Source organism: Ruditapes philippinarum, unplaced genomic scaffold (assembly GCF_026571515.1).
Source record: "Ruditapes philippinarum isolate M1 unplaced genomic scaffold, ASM2657151v2 ctg4134_1_1_1_1, whole genome shotgun sequence".
In the NCBI taxonomy this organism is placed as follows: Eukaryota; Metazoa; Mollusca; class Bivalvia; order Venerida; family Veneridae; genus Ruditapes; species Ruditapes philippinarum.
The window spans coordinates 56,759-77,514 of record NW_026857240.1 but is presented as its reverse complement, the minus strand read 5'-3'; the positions used below and the strand labels follow the sequence as shown (position 1 = coordinate 77,514).

Sequence of the window (20,756 nt, the reverse complement as noted above, 5' to 3'; positions counted from 1 at the left end):
CTGTCCGTCGTATTTAAAGGGACTGCGCTGAAGGAGTTGACTGGAAATAATTTCCGAGATTTGTATACCAATTGTTGAGGGCATAGACCAATAACTTGTGTACAAATTTTCAGGCCTTTCACTCAGCTCGTTTCTCCAGAAAAAAAATATTGTGCAGAATGAGGCAAAAATGCTTTAAACTCAATTCAGGCTAAGAATTCAAGAATCGATGTTCAGTTTAAATATATTTCCAGAATTGTGAGATAGAAAAAGTAAAAAAATGGTAGTATTGTGCCAAAGTGTTCCGATGCGTCTATTATACTTTATAACATTTTTAGGACATGGAGTCTCAAACTAATGTAACATGTATCTAACATCACCTCTTTCTTGTTCTTAATTGTTATAAACCTTATATTTGCATACCATTCCAAATTTATATGCATTGTCACTAAACATGTCGGAAAATAATTCAGGGCCTCTCATTTTGATATGTGCATTCATTCATTGAGGCAATCGATGTTGACAACACAGAGAAGCAGAACTCTTATCCATAAAAAATATGCGTTTTTACATGCATTTAAACTATATAAACCACGAGAAAACGGGGATATGTTATTGCTTGGACCAGGTTACCCACACCTAAAGGTAAGTCTGTTTAACAATTTACTTTTACATTTGTTATTTAACTATGAAAATTTGTAAATTGCAAATTATTTATTACATGGATGGCTGTATTTCAGTTTGAAAATATAAGTGATATCCATATTATTACAATTAGTTGAGAAGGAGCCTCTGAAGATGTTAATGATTTGTACTTTAAATACTTTTAATTGTACCCTGATGAAGTGCTTCATCTCAGTCTTTCTATATTTTCTGGACCTTCGGGATCATTGATTCTCATACATAACGTAAGACAGGCCGGTATCTGTGTGTTCCGGATTTTTATTTAAAAACAATGTCAGCAATGTAGTTATATCACTTCACTTCACGATACTGACAAGCTGTAACACCATAATGTTTTGTCGACAATTGTTTAGATACGTTATTGCTTTCAACACAGTCCCTGAATTTCAGTTTTGTCTTTTTAAGCGTTCTTTAGAGTGTCATTTTTTTTCTATTTTATTGTCATATCATCGTTATTTGTGCCATTCTGAGGTTATTAAATGCAATTTCTCATTCTTAAAAGTCGTTCAGCACAACTTTCATGTCGCGTTTGAGTGTTTCTAGTTCCTTCCATTGGTTGTTTGTAATTCTATTTGAATAATGTATAATCACCCTGTCTCAGGATATGTTGCATTCTTTTTATATTTGTCTTTTGACAACTTTTGTGGGATACGCTAGCTTCTTATCCTCTGATCACTTTTTGAAATTTCATGTCTGTAGTTTCCACTACGTTCAGGGCCCATTCTCTCTTTTACTTAGGGGCGATACGCCAGTTTTATGGAATGCGAATACGAACGTGTCACATTGGAGGTTTTCATGATAACCGTAGCATGCATACATCTGCGAATGTTTTTTTTAAATTACAAAATTGCATCATTTCATGTTTGAATGTTGATCCCGCTTAAAACTAATCTATGTGGACAGTCATCACATGTACTTACCACTATCATCCATGAACATGATTTATCAAACTGACCCTGCAACATTTTCTATGGTGGCATTGATGCCATTCTTTAGGGGATATTTTTTCCACTATTTTATCGTCATATCAGCTTTGTTTGTGCCGTGTAACGGCTGTAAAATGTCGCACACGGTTTATATATTATGATGTTGTCATTTCTTTTTTTTGCAGCAAAACATCCTTTATAAGTACAAAACAACTAGAAACAACAAAAGCAGAAATGTTTGTAGCTGTCTCAGTTTTGTTATCCATTGTTGGTACTTGCACTGTATATGCAGGCGGTAAGCATTTGTTATTACCTATTAACTTGCTGGGAGCGAATTTGATAAAGCCTTCTCCACCGGTATAAAGCCATGAATGTGCATACTTTATACTGCTGTAGATCTATTTTGTTATTGTTTCATAGCTTTGAGACATTTACCTTGAAATATGTCAAAGTAAAATCGTATACCCATACATGCACAATGCGTTAAATGGATTGCAGGTATTTGTTACGCGCACCCCAGTTACTGCACTGTCTGTGGGATATTAGAATAGAGCATGCTCATTGATTGGCTTACTTATTGTGACGCCAGGGAAAGGAATAACGATAGAAAATTCATATTCAGATGTTTGCACATTGGTTACTTCTTTCTTGGGTTTCTTTATTTTATTGTCACATCCGTGTTATTTGTGCCGTGTGGCGGCTGTAAAAAGTACTCCCCGTACATTAAATCAATGATGTTATATTTTCCATCCTTGAAGATCGTTCAGCACGACATTATTGTTGTGTATACATGTTATGTGGTACTTTTACTTTCTTCTATTTGGCCTTTTTCAACTTGGGTGGTTCCATTTTTCCTACAAGATCACTGTATAATCTTCCTTAGGATATGTTGCCTGCTTTTTAAATTTGTCTTTTGACGTCTTGTCTGTGATACGCACGCTTCATAACCTCAGATCCCCTTTCAAAATTCCATTTTTTTAATTCCGCCAATTGTTTTCTAGTTGGGGACCATAAGCCGCTTTTCATGGAATGGCACTACTGTGTCACATTGAAGGTTCCATGATAATCGCAGTATGAACACATCTGTGGATGTCTCTAAATTCAAACTTTCACCATTTTTCGTGTTTAAATGTAGAATTCTGCTTAAGCCGGTGCTAGGGGGGCGTGGACGGTTAGTTGTACTTTCCAGTACCGTCCATCAACATGCTCAATCAAACCAAGTCTGCAACATTTTCAATTTTGTCGCGTTGGGCTTTCTTTAGGGATTCTGTATTTCTCTATTTTCATATTGTGACAACAGGGAAAATGTTTTTATTTTTGGCTCTGATACAAAAGAGAAAAAAACAGCATCAATACAATCTGATTTAACTCGAGGGCTACGTTCCTTCGTACAAATCATATAGTCCCGTGTTCCGATGCTCCTTCTATTACGTAGAAATTAAAATCCCATAAATCTCAAATGGTTTGTTTACAACTCAAAGCATTGCAAATTACAATACGTACGCAATACATGGAATGTGTGTATAAATATTTTTATACGGGTACCGTTGGCCTAGTGGTTAAGGCGTCCGCCTTCGGATCGGGAGGTCAAAGGTTCGAGCCCAACAGGGAGCGTTTATTGCAGAATTAATGTTTCTCGTGCAATTCATTCTAAAATAGCCGCTTCGTGAGCCGCGAGGTAGTTAAAATGACTGGTTACCGATTTCTATCCGCCTGGCTCCTGGCATAGTGGTAGGAGTTTGGAGGTACATGGTATGCAAGCAATAGGTGTCTCATAAGTCAGAAATGGTTGCTCCTTTCAGTAGGGGTGACACTATAATAAACAAGACCTTTTTAAGGGTAAAATTTATATAATAATTGTACTTTCAGCACATACATACATTTATTTCTGTTATTGTGTTCATTGAACATCGCCTTTCATTTTTTATCTTGTTCATCATATTTTATATCCAAGTTTGGAGACCCTGTCAGAGTTGAACTAAATCGTAAACCCATAAATGCACAGAACATTAACTTGAATTCAGTATTAGCTACTGCTTTCTGTCGGGGATAAAAAAGAGCATGCTCGTTGATTTGTTACAATTTTTCCTGAGCTTTTCTTATTATAACGAAATTGTAAATATAAATAATTTTAACTAATTATTATAGAGATAAGGACCAACGTGGCATTTAAAAAACCATGTAAAATGTCGGAACAAGCTGGTGATAATCCATGTACGTACGGCAATGACGGCAACACGGAGGCTGGATCATGCTTTCAAACCAAAAGATCAGACAAAAACTTTTGGAGGGTGGATTTGGGTGATACTTATGAAATTGCCAAAATTAAAATATATAGCAACCTTGACGCTACAGGTAAACTTTTACCACTTACGCCGAGTAATTATCGCAATATACATGTACTAGCATCAAGGTGTATTTTTACATTCATTTGTATCCAATCGCTCCTTACTGACACGTGACGGTCACGCATATTTCCCACATTAGACATTGTTGTATCAAATATACTTAACCTAATATTGGGCAGTTAAGTGAGTGTGACCGATTCCATGAAATGTCAAGGATAAAGACCGTTAATGGAGAATATATCCGAGTAAAAGCGTCTTCGGGAGACGCACGTGACTGATAATAATATTTTATTTATCACTGTGTTTTCTCAACGTTTTTTAAATACATATTTATAGTCACTTGCTATCACTATGCTATGCTGTAAGCATGGTCTATATTCCTCAAGTTATGTTTCATAATTGTCAATAAAACATGCTGATAGATCTATCATTATGAAAGTCCCTCATTATCTTTGTTCAACAACAAAATAACGTGAAAAAAAATAGTATTATTAAATATAAAGACAGTTACCGTCTATTTCATCATGCTTTCTTTTATACATTTTGAGCAATTGAAATCATACCAATGATTTCCTTATTGTCAGTATCGAACTTAACATTAATGTAATGGATGAAATATTCATTTAACTTTTCAGAAAGATCAGGAAAATATATCAGAGTATTCATTGGCCTTGAAGAATCTGATGTATTTAGAACAAAAGTTGGCGATTTTCAAGACTTGTTAGACATTCAAATCATTGATCTACCTCCTGGTACAAAGGCAAATTATGTCACGATTGTCCAAACGGCACCAGAGGGAAATCTGCTGAAATTGAATCTTTGTGAAATTCAAGTCTTTTCACCTAATTCCTAATAACTAAGTAAGTAATTTCACGAAACTCAGTCATTTTACTTGACGTAGTAAATTCACCCAAGTTATTTCAAATTGCAAAGTAATTTCTCTTTACAAAGAAATTTCACCTTATAAACAAGGTTATTTCACATAATTAAGTAATATTACCCAAGTTATTCCGGAACTGTCATAATCATTTGTTTCAGTGAAGACATTAAATTTATTAACGTTTTGAATAATGGCATTTGATCCAGAAAATATTAACATCTAAAAGTTTGAGTAAATAAAAAGAATTCGTAAAAAGAATATGAGTCAATCATGTACTTACACGAACAACGTGTATTATTATCTAGTTATGCAGAAATGTGCAAAAGTAAAGCAAAAGTGAACAATTCTGTAGACGAAACAAGTACTATGGGAAGTAAATGAACCAATGTTTGTTTTACTGAACAATACGGTTGCTGAGATTTTATATCTCAAACCTCATCAAAGACATTTTATAAAATTTAAAGTTTTTATTTTTATTCGTGAAAATGGTCAGGCTATTGTAGTAAATGCCTTTTATGTTTTATCAGTATTTTTAAACACATTAACGCTTATATTACATTCTGGTTTTTGGTATTGACTGAACCTGAGAGTTTCGTGTAATATGACACTTACTTTAGCAGCTAAATGTTACGGAGATCATTCTAACGAGGTAATGCCGAATTCGAGATGCACTGAAGCAACCCTGGTTACTTCATTTAATACAGCTGAAGTATAACTTAGCTTCTCCCTTCTAGTACTAAAAGACACTAGTTGGTTTTCAAATGTCTATGGTAAACTGAATATGAATAAAGTTATTGTATTTATTTATTTCGACAAAAGTTGCTCCCTAAACAGTAGTCAGATTGCCAATTTCACCAATGATCTTTAAAAGTAAACATATTCTTGGACTTTTTAACTGCTAGTTGAAGTATGATATCAGAGCAGCCGTATTTCTTCAAAATGTTTTACGATGAAATATCTAAAATATTTGGTCCGTTTAACTTCCATTTTAAAATATCAAATTGTAAATCGAATCTGTAAACTAATATAACAACATTTAAATTTCAGATGAAGCTGCAGTTTTAACGAAAGAATTCAGACGTGTTTTTGACATATTCAACTGTTTTGAATAAAGTACAGAATCACATAAAGTATTGTCGAGTTTATTATGTTTTTTTAAAATGCTTTGTTCAAAACACCATACATTATATCAAGTTTTAAAAAAACGATAACGTTAGGCTGTAATCACTCCGTATCACAACTAGTTTGGAGTTCCTTCCCCCTTATACTACGTTAGGTAGCACTCCACAGTTAATTTCAAGTTCCTGCCGTCAATGTCCTACAAGCAATACGTCTAATAATTCTGATACCAAACTACACAACCTGGAAAAAGAAAACACATTTTGTTGAGAACATAAATGACATAAGATTGCAAATCTACAAAGAAATTATCCCATCTGCAATAGGCAGGCAGTCAAAAAAGTTGCAATTCATTCCGTTGAAGCCCAAAATCTTTAGTGGCCCGAGACCCAAAACAACACATTTCGTCCCTCTGGCCAAAAATATCTGCAAATATACAGGCTAAAGGAACACCGTCTCTGCTTTAGCAACTCCCTATACATGCAAAATATCACAAAGAAACAAGTCCTCAACCTTGTAGATTTTTTGCTACTGCTAAAAGTTTGTACCCCCCCTGTAAAATGACTTCTTTTTACCGTGCATGCTGTTTAAAAGCCATGTTTACAAAAAATGGCGGCCTTGACATACATAATCAACAGCATGTGATTTTTGGCCATGTTTTCGAATGTGCCAGTGATCATATTAGATGTCACAAAAACAAATTTCATGCTGAAAATGCATTTTAAAGACAACCAGTCATTTAAATCCAGAATGTTCAAATCACTATATCCAAGAAATCCTCCCTGGCCATTCGAAGCTGGGGCTTACATTACTGTGGTGTGTTACCTTATACATTCCTTAGTAAATGTAGACAGGGAACCAGACTTTATCACAACCTACATGGTTACCATCGTTACCTTTTTTATTTCATATGATACCTTGAATATGAGAACAAAATTTAAATGCCTTCCATAATGTGCTAATCTCAGTGAAAAGCAGGGGAGATAATAATTAAATAAGAACTATGTATAGAAAAAGGATAACGTAAATTTGCTATCATATTGATGTAAATCAAAGACACAAATCTCCCAGTGCAGCAAATAATCATACTGTGAGTAGCTGCTAAGTTTCTTTATATATCATAAACTGTAGGTCTAAAATTTCAAAATACAATCTAAAGATTTACTACATTAAATTTACACGCATGTGCTGGCTAGCCTAGAGATAAATGCCCATATTTCAAGGCCTCTAAAACAATGCTAACACTTTTATTCGATGAGGGCTGAAGGAATCAAATAAATCAAAAGTAAACACTGTCTTTACTGTTGCGACTTATATTGATAAACAAACATAAAAGCTACATCAAAAATATTTCATCTTGTCGCGACTTTTATCAATAAAAGAGCATCACTATGAAACACAAGGGAAGTAAAATTACGCGTGTACAAATGTAGTTATATCATACTTAGGGAACCTTTCTGCTGAAAATTTGTCAGAGTTGAGTTGAATGGTATACATATACATTCACAGTGCGTTAACTGGAGTGCAGATATAAGTTACTCTCACTCTACGGCGTGCCCATTGATTGGCTCATGTTTTCTTGGGTTTACTTTCTGTGTCGACAGAGAAGGAGGTAGCGATAAAGATAAGTCAAATTCATCAAATTCATATGCTCGTTCATTGGTTTTTGTCCAGTGTTTCATTATTATTGTGACAACAGGGTACGTGATTTTATTTTTGCCTATCAAACAAAAGAGGAAGAACATCAAACACCCGACAATCTGATATATACCCGGGGGCTATGCCCCCCTCGTACAAATTATATAGCCTCTTGTTTCCATGCTCTTTCTATAACTTAATTATATGAATTTGGAGCAAAAGATGTTTGGAATGTCACAAACGAATGCAAACCAACACATAAAAGTATGAAGATCCCTTTTGAAGGATGACCATAATTTAATATGTGACAATACGAAATAGAGTACAAAATGTATTCAGTTGAATATGTTTCCTTTTAAACATTTCATTTTGTACTACATCATTTACCTCTGAACGTCTCGCTTAAAATATTTTTTCTCAAAATATCACCCCCCCCCAAAAAAAAAAAAAAAAACAAAAAAAAAAAAAAAACAAACAAACAAAAAAACTGTCTGAACATCTTCAAGAAGCGCATGCATCAAAATCCTAATAGTATAACTAGGTGAAATATAGAATATTTGAAATTTAAAAAACAACACAATTGATCATCATGTTGAGAAACTAGACATTGGACAGATTTCTCCATGACAGGAATAAGGGACAAAAGAAAAGAAATGCATTACTGATCAAATTGTCTTTCGTCAGATAGTACAAAATGTAATTGCATTAAAATTAGTAAGGGAACTTATATTAAAAAGAAATTCGACATTAAAATTATAAAATAAAATCGTCATTTTGAAATAAACATTTACAGTATAAAAATTCAAAATTGCATGACAATGAAACATAAAAATTAATGTTTTTTTTTCTACTTCAAGTGAACACAGTTTTTTTCTGTTTAAATTATGTTTTCTCCATAAAATCACGAATATTCTTGGTTCATTGAATTTCACAAAAAACAACAGACAGCAAGAACAAATTTTAGCATAAGTCTGCCTTCATTTCTAATCAATTAAATAAAATTCCTGTTATAAAAACTGCTACGATAATGGATCATTCAGCTAGATGGAAGAACTTCAAAGGTTATATCGAGCTATTATTATCAAATCGAAAACAGAGCAAAAATACAAACTGGATTGGAATAATATGACCGACATGAAATGAATAGGGATGTTGAATGAGTGATAATTTAATTCTAAATTTATTGAACGAGTTGAATAAAATCATACTATGTATAATATTGTTTTATTCAACGAGTTCAATAAATTTAGTATTGAATCTACACGAATACAATATTTATTTCATTATGACATAACTAAAATAATAATGGTTTGCAGTTAAAAATGGTCATTTTTCGTTCTTACGTCTATAGTATAACGCAAATATTATAGTATAACGCCATCATTATATCAGATAATAACGTATGTCGATGTCGTATATTTAAAAAAATACACCCATTTTATTTGCAAAATTTGCAAAACCACCATATTAAAGAACAGTATTTCAACAATCAGGTATACCAGGAACAATTTCTACAGGAACTACTTTCTTGTATAATAGTACCTCTTTACAGACGGAGCGCAGTTTTTTCCGCAATTAATCATGTACGCGACATACACTGACTTTTCCATCAAATATTTCTACGCACGTTTACATAAAATGTCTCATCACACAATTGTCAATTAGCAATTACTGACTTACTTTCAGAGAAAAGCACCTGTCTCAAACTTTGATTGATTTCTCTTTACATGTATATCCAAATATTGATTTCAATATATCTTAGTTTAAGTTTGTTAAGATGTTTTGCTTTGCTCGACTTTGCTGTATTCTCAGTGTTGTTATTTTATCTAACTGACTTAACGTCTGAGAACATAACTAAATACCAAAACAAGTTAGGAATAAAAGTCTAATTTTTATACCATTTGAGAAATACAGTAAAAATAAAAGAATTTATATGTCTATCTCTCAACTATACATTGTTACCAATGGAAACTGTCATAGAAAGAAGTCGGAGGTAACAGTAGCACCTAATATCTTATACCTTGTAAATTGTTCAGGTAATTGTCTAGCTAGCTATTTCATCTTAATATTCCCCATTAACATGTTTGATTAGATTGTCTTGAGAGGTTATGTGGTCTAGTACATCATTGTAAGCTAATATGACCTGACATCTATGTAAGCGTTATATAATTGATGTAATAACCAGTCATTTAAAGGCACTTAATGCCTTAGAAACGAATAAATGTTTCTATTATTAGAAAGGACAATCAAGAGTTTTTATAGAATTATATTAGATGGTTATCACCTGCAGATATGGCCTTGAAAATGGAAAGTAGTAGTTTTGACTTTCATATAATATGCTAAATCACTGTAACCGTGCTAATTGGGGGAAAAAGCGACGGAAGCAAGAAACGGTTCAGGTATTTGGTCAGTGAGTACATTTCTGGAAACCATAAGGACACCACGCAATCTGACTAATGTTTAGATCTACTTATTTCTTACATGCGTAGCGTTATTTAGGAACTGCCTATAATCAAATTGGGACACCACATATAAAAAGCGGCTCGAGTTACATTTCCAGACAACCGTTTATATAGGGACATATAACCTGTCAAAAATCTATATAACTAATATTATATAATACTGCACGTGTGTCACGTCAAGTTTATATAGATTTATATACACGGCTGCTGTCAATTTATGAAGAAATCCCACTTTTCTCTAAAAATGACGCTTGCTGTATAATAAATTCGTATTAAATGTTTCTTACAGATTATATGACCGTATATAAACGGTTGTTTGCAATATATAGTTTCAAATTACCGTTTATATACGGCCATATAACCTGTCAAGAATCTAATAATATAAACGTCAAAATTGTCCATTGCAACGTGCAGTATTATTATACGTTGTAGTTAAACACTGTACATAAAATTACATCACAATTTTTTCTGATGAAATTGAAAGTTGCCCAATGAAACGAAAAAGTACCACTATAAAAGTTCACATGTACCCATTAAGAGTTCTATTTTTTTCTCTTTATTATTTTAATTTCTTAAACGACCACGCTGATATCAATCGCAACTTTTCGGCCGACGCTGTTCCGATTGGTCGGCCCTTTCCGTCTATCTTCGGATTATGAATATTCGTCGCTGTGTTCCGATTGCGCTCTTATCTGAATATTAATTTATCAATCAATACTAGTCCTGAACAGCAGGTGCCTTCCTAAGACAGTGCATGTTCATTGCAATTCTATGAATATGTGGCGGGACATTGTTTTCTAATACAGGAAAAATAATGAACAGGAAAACAATGTCTGTATCATTTATAACATTTATTACAAAACAAAATCTGTCTCTTCTTTTAGAATCTTATTGGACAAGTATATTTATTTTTAATGATCAAGAAATAACCATGTTAATCAGCGGGTAAAACACAAAGTGATACCTTGTTTAAATCTTAACCCCCTCCCCTCAAAAAGTACCCCCACCACCACACACACAAAAAGAAAATCTGATATTAAAGACTAATATCAGATCCTGGCGCTTTGGGTGGTGATAAAGTGATAAAAAGAGTAAAATATATGGTATTGGAATTTTGAGATAAAATTCTGTTTAGATTTCAGTCTAGTTCTATATTTCTATTTGTATAATGCCTAGGATATCTTTTGTTAGAAAACTACTACATTGTAACAGCTTTTGAATTATTTCTCTTGTGTTTCGCGATATTTGGTGAATGCTTTTCACCAGTATTTTGTGTGATTATAAAACTGATTATATATATTATATTAATTCGTATAAGGTAGCAATATCTACTTTGTAAAACTATATAAACTGTAAAGATCCCGTTCAAATGGGTCACACTTAACAAATGATTAAGGTCAATGACTTGAAATCACCCACTTTAACTGTTAGTTTTTCTGAATTCCGCTAGGGAATAATTTTATGTGTTAGGAACCTACACGTATAGACAAAGAAGGTCCACTTATGCTTGTACTAATGTAGAAAGGTATTCCTTCATAAGTGAAAATACAACTTAACAAATGACATTAAGTTACATTGTCGTTGTGATTTGAAAATGTACCAAATTTGCATTTTGATACGTGTAGCTACTATGTCTTTTTGTCAATAGTGTATAACGATCCATTCAACATTATTTGTATTTTCTTAAATTTTCAGACCAAATCCATCCGATACGGAAATTTGTGCAAAACACTTTTGTTGATTTCTGGAGGGAAGTACATGTAATTATTTCTTGGACAAAATAGAATCCTCAATCGAACTCAGTTAAAATTACTGAATACTGTAATTTGATTATAATCTTTATATATTTATTTAAGTCCGTATACTTCTTTGACAGTAACATACATAATAATAGTTATATTATGTTAGCGTCACATTCTTACTAGCAAATTTAGTAACTAATGTTTTATCTAAATATACACTAAAATAATAATAGATTCATTAAGCATTTACAGATTTTTTAATATCTAACTCTACTGTTCATCGATATGCGAAAATTACAACTTGTTTATTCTTGGTAAAAAGCTAGACATATATTCAAGGCTATTGGCAGAAGGGAAAATAGATCGTCTAGTGAACATTTATGTTTTGTCATGTAGACTCAAGCTGTTTACTTATATTGCAAAGATTTAGAGATCTAATGTTCAAAACAATACTTTACAAAGCAACTGCTTTAATTAACGTGATGTAAATAAATGAATAGAGATAATTCATCAACTCTGTATAACCGGATAGATAACACACTGCTATACGTACATTCTTATTTAAAAGTTTGCCTGGTGGCCGACAAAGACTGGCAATGAAAATAAAACAAAAGTGTAATTTTATCATTGTACACAGTCTGTATATAGTCTGATATATGAATGTTGCATCGAAATATATGACCCTACATTAAACAACCGAGGTTAAGTACAGATAATATAGAATGCGTGCGCGTAAACTAGAGTGGAAGACACAATAATCGATCCGCGTGTTTTGTTGTGAAATGAAAAATATACTACTGGTATTATTCTTATTACTTCAATTACAATAAATGAGAATCTTGTATAAAATAAAAGAAAGACAGAAAGAAAGAAAGAAAGAAAGAAAGAAAGAAAGAAAGAAAGAAAGAAAGAAAAAGAATCTGCATCGGCAGTGATATGATCAATATAAAAAAAATGTTGTTTTGCTTACTGCTAAAAATTGAAGATGCAACAAATAATAGAACAAATCAAATCAATGTTTACATGAAGTGGTACATAAATCATCAAAGAAAACCACACAATATATGCAAGGTATAAAAAATGAGTGTTCAACTGCCTTTACATCTATTGATTAAAGTAAAAAATGTTCAAAAAATAAACAAATATTGAAGAATCGGGATTTGGTTTAAACAACACTATTTCTAGTTCCCTATAGTATTTATATAAACAACTCTTTTTAACAACGTGTATAATAGCGAACTGTAATGGCAAAATTGAAATGCCCCTCCTTTTGTCAGGTTTTCTGCACTTGCACTTTTGGTGCTCTTTTTTGCGTCGTAGCATTTGGATTTTGAGGGAGCTTCGTTTCGTGAACACTACTCCCCTTTCTTTATTTTCATATAAAAGAACGAGTTTTGTGAAATGAAATTATTCACTTCTGCAAACTGAAGGACAGACAGAAATTTGTTCAAGGCCACAATGAGTGTAACGACACTCATGCCATAAACCTACTGAATAATAACTTATTATAAAACACAGTTCGGTGTAGATATGCTTGTTTTGTTAGTTTCATTATGGAAGTTTCCAAGAAATCGCTGTTATGATTGTGCAGCAACGCTTTGTCTTACTTTATCTTTACAACTCAAAATCAGAAACAATTGCATAATGTTTGTATCGTATCTGCATTCGTTGGTGGTCTCAATCTAATGAGGTCCTGTCTCGTTTTCTGTTGAGTTCATAGACTCTTCAAAATATTTCTATATATCCAGTATAGACGACTGTCCCTCGTATATAAGAGGATTGCACTGAGGGTTTTTGTCATGCCGAGACTGGAAATATTTTCCTGGAGATTAGTATACCAATTGTTGAGGGCCTAGACAAATAGCTTGTGCGCACATTTTTCAGGTCATTCCCTCAATAATTATTTTCATTGCGCAAAATGACTCAAAAATTATTTAAACTAAAATCAGGCTAAGAATCGTGCTAAATCGATTTTCAATTTAACTCTAAATATTTTTCTTTGTTATCATTTGCAGAATTGTGAGATTAAAAACTGGTAGCCATGTGCCCGAGAGTTCCGATGCGACTATTTTACTAACAGTATGAGGATATGAATTCACAAACCAATGTAACATGTAACTAACATTGAATCATCACCTCTTTCTGGTTCTAAATTGTTCTAAAAACATATATTTTCATTCATTTCTAAATTTATATGCATTGTCACTAAACATGTCGTAGAAAAATTCAGGGCCTCTCGTATTAACATGTGCGCATTCCTTGTAGCAATCAATGCTGTCAACACAGAGAAACAGATTATGCCTTTGTTGGCCTGATTAATAAGAAATATGCGTTTTTACTTGCATTTAAACTATATAAACCATGCGAAAACGGGGATATGCTATTCTTTGGACCGGGTTACCCACACCTAAACGTAAGTTTGTTTAATAATTTATTATTGTATTGTTCTTTATTACAATATGAAAATTTTTTATTGCGAATTCTTTTCTTACATAATTTATTTCAGATTGAAATTTGAAAATATAACTACAGTAAGTTGACGTAGAGCCTCTAGCGAGGTTGGTGTTCTGTTCTTAAAATACTTTTAATTGTATCCTGATGAAGTGCTTCATCTCAGTATTTCTATATTTTCTGGACCTTCGGGATCATTGATTGTCATACATTACGTGTTGGGGATTGAATACAACTTAAGGCGATGCTAGGGGCCGCGAGAGAAGTTACACGTTCCAGCATCTGTCATAAACCGACACAATTAAGCTAAGGCTGCGATTTTGAATTGATTGGGTTTTTTCTCATTGTTCTCGAGGATATCCTTATTAATAGATCCCTACTCTGACCTTTTATTTAAATAACAATAGATTTCACCAAAAGCATTGACATGTGCTCTTCTGTTAACAAATATGTTGTGGTGAAATTCTTTGTATCCACTAATCTGATAATTAGAAAAAGACAAGTCAGGTATCTATGCATTCCGGATTTTAATTCAAAAACAATGTCATCTACAAAATGTTGTTATATCACCTAACTGCACGATACTGACAACTAAATTGTTACACCATATTGTTTTGACGACAATTGTTTGGATACGTACATGTAATTGTTTTCAACACAGTCCCTGAACAGACTCAATCAAAATTTCAGTTTTGCCTTTTTAAGCGTTCTTTAGAGTGTCATTGTTTTCTATCTTATTGTCATATCGTTGTATTTGCCATGTAGATGTTGTAAATACTCAATTTCTCATCCTTTAAAGTCATTCAGTACAACTTTCATGTCGCGTTTGAGAATTTCTAGTTCCTTCCATTGGTTGTTTGTAATTCTATTTGAATAATGTATAATCACCCTCACTCAGGATATGTTGCATTCTTTTTATATTTCTCTTTTGGCAACTTTATTGGTATACGCTAGCTTCTTATCCTCTGATCACTTTCTAAAATTTCATTCCTGTAGTTTCGACTACGGTTCATGTCCCATTCTTTCTTTTACTTAGGAACGATACGCCACTACGCCAGTGTACGAAAGTATAACATTAATGGTTTACATGATAACCGTAGCATGAATCTACGAATGCCTTTTTTTAATTACAAAATTCCATGTTTGAATTCATTTCATGTTTGAATGTTGGTTCCGCTTAAAACGATTCTATGTTGAAAGACACCACATGTTCTTACCACTATAATACATGAACATGATTGATCAAACAGAGCCTGTAACATTTTTTATTGTGACATTGATGTCGTTCTTTAAGATTATTTTCCTCTCTAATTTATTCTCTGTTTGTGCCATGACATAAAATGTCGCGGTTTATATATATTGATGTTGTCATTCCTTTCTTTTCTGCAGCAAAACATCCCTTATAAATACAAAAAACAACAAAAGCGGAAATGTTTGTAGCTGTCGCAGTTCTGTTATCCATTGCTGGTATTTGCACTGTGCACGCAGGCGGTAAGCATTCCTAATTATTAATAATTTGCTGGAAGCGAAATTGATAAGCCTTTGCAACTTAAACGCGAATAAAGATCAACAAGACAAAGGCAACGTCTGTGCAGTCTTACCAGGCTTTATACTGTTGGAGCTCTATGTTATTGTTTCATAGTTTTGAGACATTTCTATTGAAATCTGTCAATGTAAAATCGAATACCCATACCTGCATAATGCGTCAATTGGAGTGCAGGTATTAGTTACCTGCACTACAGTTACTGCACAGTCTGACGGGTAAAACATAGAACATGCTCGTTTATTGGCTCATTTTTCTTCTGGGATTTACTTATTGGCATAAAAAAACATCAAAACACTTGACTTGAGGACTATCGTCCTTCGTACAAATCATATAGCCTCGTGTTTCGATGTTCCTTCTATTACGTAGAAATTGAAATCCCATAAATCTCAAATGGATTGTTTACAACTCGAAGCATTGCTAATCCAGCTGGTAAGGGTTAGCACTTCTTTAAGCGAGTCTTCCTTATTTCAATTTTATTTTTAAGTGTAAAGTATTTATTACATTACCTGGAGTTCAGTATTAGTTACTGCTTTCTGTCGGGGAAAAAAATGAGCAAGCTCGTTGATTTGTTACATTTTTATCTGAGCTTTACTTATTATAACGAAATTGCACAAATAAATGAATTTTAACTGTTTTCTAGAGACAAGGACCAATGTGGCATTTAAAAAACCATGTACAATGTCTGATCAAGTTGGTGATTATGCATGTACGTATGGTAATGACGGCAACACGGAGGCTGGATCATGCTTTCAAACCAAAAGATCAGCCAAAAACTTTTGGAGGGTGGATTTGGAAGATACTTATGAAATTGTCAAAATAAAAATATATAGCAACCTTGACGCTGCAGGTAAACATTCACACACTTACTTAATTGCAATATACATGTACTAGCATCAAGATGTATTTTACATTCATTTTTACTCAATCGCTCACTAGTGCCACGTGACCTTCAGGCATATTTCCCACATTAGACATTGTGCTATCAAATATACTTATCCCAATATTGGGTAGTTAAGTGAGTGTGACCGATTCCATGAAATGTCAAGGATAAAGACCGTTAATGGAAATTATATCCGAGTAAAAGTGTCTTCGGGAGACGCACATGACTGATGTTTTTGTATAATAGTATTTTATTTATCACAATGTGTTTTCTCAACGTTTTTTAAATACATATGTATAGTCCCTTGATATCACTATTCTATGCTGTAAACATTGTCGTCATTCCCCAAGTTATGTTTCATAATTGTCAGTAAAACAAGGTGATATATCTATCATCATGAAAGTCCCTCGTTATCTTTTCCCGTCAACAAAGTAACATGACAAAACTAGAATTGATTTAATTGATGGAAAGAGAGTTACCAACTTTTTCATGCTTTCTTTCTTTTATTCATTTTGAGTAAATTAATTGAAATCGTGCCAATGATTTCCTTATTGTCAGTTTTGAACTTAACATTCTTACAAATGTGTAATATTAAAGTGACATTATGCTCATATTTTCATAGTCAAGTAGAGCTGAATTGACTTTTTATTTCATAACATTGACAGTTAGAATGGTGTTTGACTAACAGTTTATTTTGGAAAATGTTTTGGATAAATTTAAAATTTGCCTAGAATATGAAAAGACTGACCCACTCTTTTTATAAACTAAACGTTTCAGGTTAGGTCTAATTGATATTTTCAGAAATTCCGTTTCTATCCGGGGGTTATTTATTGTTTATATGAAGTAAATTATTAAATTCAAAGGAATAATGGCAATATAAAAACCTATTTCGACTTTCACCTGTTCACTCACTGTATACCCTTGGCATATGGGCATAATGTCACTTTAAGTTTAGGTGTATAAAGAGGTGATATGAAGTTAATAACGGACACAATATTCTTCTTACTTTTCAGAAAGACAAGGAAACAATATCAGAGTATTCATTGGCCTTGAAGAATCTGATGTATTTAGAACAAAAGTTGGCGATTTTCAAGACTTGTTAGACATTCAAATCATTGATCTACCTCCTGGTACAAAGGCATCTTATGTGAAGATTGTCCAAACGGCACCAGAGGGAAATCTGCTGAAATTGAATCTTTGTGAAATTCAAGTCTTTTCACCTAATTCCACATAACTAAGTAAGTAATTTCACGAAACTCAGTCATTTCACTTGACGTAGTAAATTTACCTTACTAAATAATTTCACATTACAAAGTTATTTCTCTTAACAAAGTAATTTCGCCTTATAAACAAAGCCATTTCACGTAATTTAGTCATATTACCTTATTGATTTATATCAACTCTAAATTAATTAATATTTGAACCAGTAAAAGACATTTAATACATTAATTCAAATTTTAGATCATATAATTATTAAGCAATTTCACCTTAATTATTTCATATAACTTAGTAATATTATCTAAGTTATTTCGGAACTGTCGTAATCATTTGCTTCAGTGAAGACATTTGATTTATTTAAGTTTTGAATAATGGCATTAGATCCAGCAAATACTTACATATAAAACTTTGAGTAAATAAAAAGAATAAGTACAATCTATATGAGTCAATCATGTACTTACATGAACAACGTGTATTAATTATTATCCAGTTATGTAGAAATGTGCAAAAGTAACGCAGAACTGTACAATTCTGTAGACGAAACAAGTACCATGGAAAGTAAATTGACCAATGTTTGTTTTACTGTACAATATGATTGCTGAGACATTATATCACAAACCTCATTAAAAACATTTCTATAAAAGTATTTATTTTTATAAGATCATTCAAGAGAATGGCCGGGCTAGCGTACTGAATGCGACTTTATGTTTTTGCTAGTATCTTTAAATACAATAACGTTTATATTTTATTCTGGTTTTTGATATTTAGTGTGCCTGAGATTTTGTGTAATATAACACTTAATTTCGCGGCTAAAATGTTACTGAGATCATTCTAACGTAGTGACGCCGAATTCGTGATGCACTGGTTTGGCAAATGTCTAAGGTAAACTGAATATTAAAAAATAAAGGGTTTTTTAATACGTTATTGTATTTACTTATTTCGGCAAAAGTCGCCCCTTAAATGGCAGTCAGATCGTCATTTTCACGAATGATCTTTGACAGTAAACATATTCCTGGAATTTTAAAGTATAATATCAGAACAGCGTATTTCTTTGAATTTTTTTATTGATGAAATATTTCAAATATTTTGTCCGTTTAACTTCCACGCTACTCACTTACGTGACTATAGATTAGCTTATTTTCGGCGTTACATTGGTGTTATTTGGCGTTATTTGCACATTATTTTGTTACTGAATTTACACGGTGACGAGATGATCGGAGTCCTTACGATTTATTTTGCATTTGCTCCGAGCATATAACTTCAGTATATTCTTGAGCGTAGCCAAGTAAGTTACTAAGACAGGAAAACGCCAAATAAAATGTAAAACAAATCTATACACTTATATGAAACCATTACAATTTCAGATGATGTTGCAGCTTTAACATGAAAAAATTCAGTCGGTGTTTTGTAATAAAATCTGTTTTGAATAAAGCACGGAATTACATAAAGTTTTGTCGATTTTATTGTCTTTTAAAAAATGATTTGTTTATAGAACTGTACATCAAGTTTTAAAAACAAACATGATAACATTAGGCTGCAGTCACACTGTATCACAACCTGGGTTACCATCGTCACTTTTTTATGTTATTTGGTACGTTGAATATGACAACGAAACTTGAATGTCTCAATAATGTACAAATCACCTTAATAAGGATTTAGAAATTTTAAAAGGAACTGTGTGCAGAAGAAAAGAAGGTGATAAGTTAGCTTACTTACTGAAGTTAATTACATAGGCAGCAAATACTCATTCAGTTGGTTGTTATAAAGTTTCATTCTATTTCATTTAGTTTTGAAATTGCAACATGCAATTTAAAAATTTCCTAATTTGCACATATGTGCAGGCTAGCATGGCGATAAATGCCTACATTTCAAAGCCTCTTAAACAATGTAAACTGTTTTATTCGATGAGAGTTGATTGAATGAAATGAATCAAAAGTAAAAAAACTATCTTGATTGTTGCGACTTTTATCAATATACAAACATGAAAGCTTTGTAACATTTATTTTATATTGTCGCGGCTTTGATCAATATACAGACATAAAAGCTATGTAAAAGGTATTTTATATTGTCGCGGGTTATCAATAGAATAACATCACTATGAAGCTCAACAACAGCTGCTGGGAAATAAAATCTTACGTGTATAATAGGTGTAATAAAGTACATTTGAAATTAGAAAACACAGAAGAGCCTGGACATTGGACAGAATTCTTCATGATAGGATCCAGGGACAAAACAAAGGAAATGAATTACTAATCACATTGTCTTTCCCTAGATAGAAAATGCATTATAAAATTAGTCAATAAACAGATTATAAAAAGTAATCGGGACATTTAAACAATAACATACAATTGTCATCTTCAAATATTAAACATTTACAATATAAAACTTGCAATGACAAGGTTACATAAAATATAAAACTGAGAGAATGATGCTTTCTCTACTATAAGAGAACACAGTTCTTTCCGTTCTAATTATATTTTCTCCTTTAAATCACGAATATTCCTTGTTCATTGAAATTCGCAAAAAACAGACAGCAAGAACAAATTTTAGCACATTATTAGTCTGTCTTCATTGCTAATACATTAAATATAATTCCAGCTGTAAAAAAATTGCGATAATAATAGACCATTTAGCTAGTTGAATTAGCAGTCTTCCAAGGTTATATCGAGCTATTATTATCAAATCGAAAACAGGGCAAATACAAAATGGATTTGAAGTTATTTGGCAGACATATAATTAAAGAAATATGTGTATTTTAAAAAAGTATATTGGTTGATCTTATAAAATATGAAATACTTTTACCGTCTAGTTTTGATTATATTAAACTTTGAAAATATCAGGTACCATATTTATTACTATATTTAGCATAATTTAACCAATAAA

General features: G+C 32.5%; 2 protein-coding genes across 2 annotated transcripts; both read left to right on the top strand.

Annotated features, from left to right (window-relative positions):
* Nucleotides 1-607: 607 nt before the first annotated feature.
* Nucleotides 608-19,321, top strand: LOC132749140 (uncharacterized). Its single transcript, XM_060738836.1, has 5 exons — nt 608-624; nt 15,619-15,720; nt 16,416-16,622; nt 17,669-17,893; nt 19,238-19,321. Exons 2-4 carry the CDS (start codon nt 15,660-15,662, stop codon nt 17,887-17,889), a joined length of 489 nt encoding a protein of 162 aa, XP_060594819.1. The 5' UTR covers nt 608-624; nt 15,619-15,659; the 3' UTR covers nt 17,890-17,893; nt 19,238-19,321.
* LOC132749139 (uncharacterized) lies at nt 1,649-5,950 on the top strand. The gene is made up of 4 exons (XM_060738835.1): nt 1,649-1,884; nt 3,738-3,944; nt 4,573-4,797; nt 5,865-5,950. Exons 1-3 carry the CDS (start codon nt 1,824-1,826, stop codon nt 4,788-4,790), a joined length of 486 nt encoding a protein of 161 aa, XP_060594818.1. The 5' UTR covers nt 1,649-1,823; the 3' UTR covers nt 4,791-4,797; nt 5,865-5,950.
* Nucleotides 19,322-20,756: the final 1,435 nt, after the last annotated feature.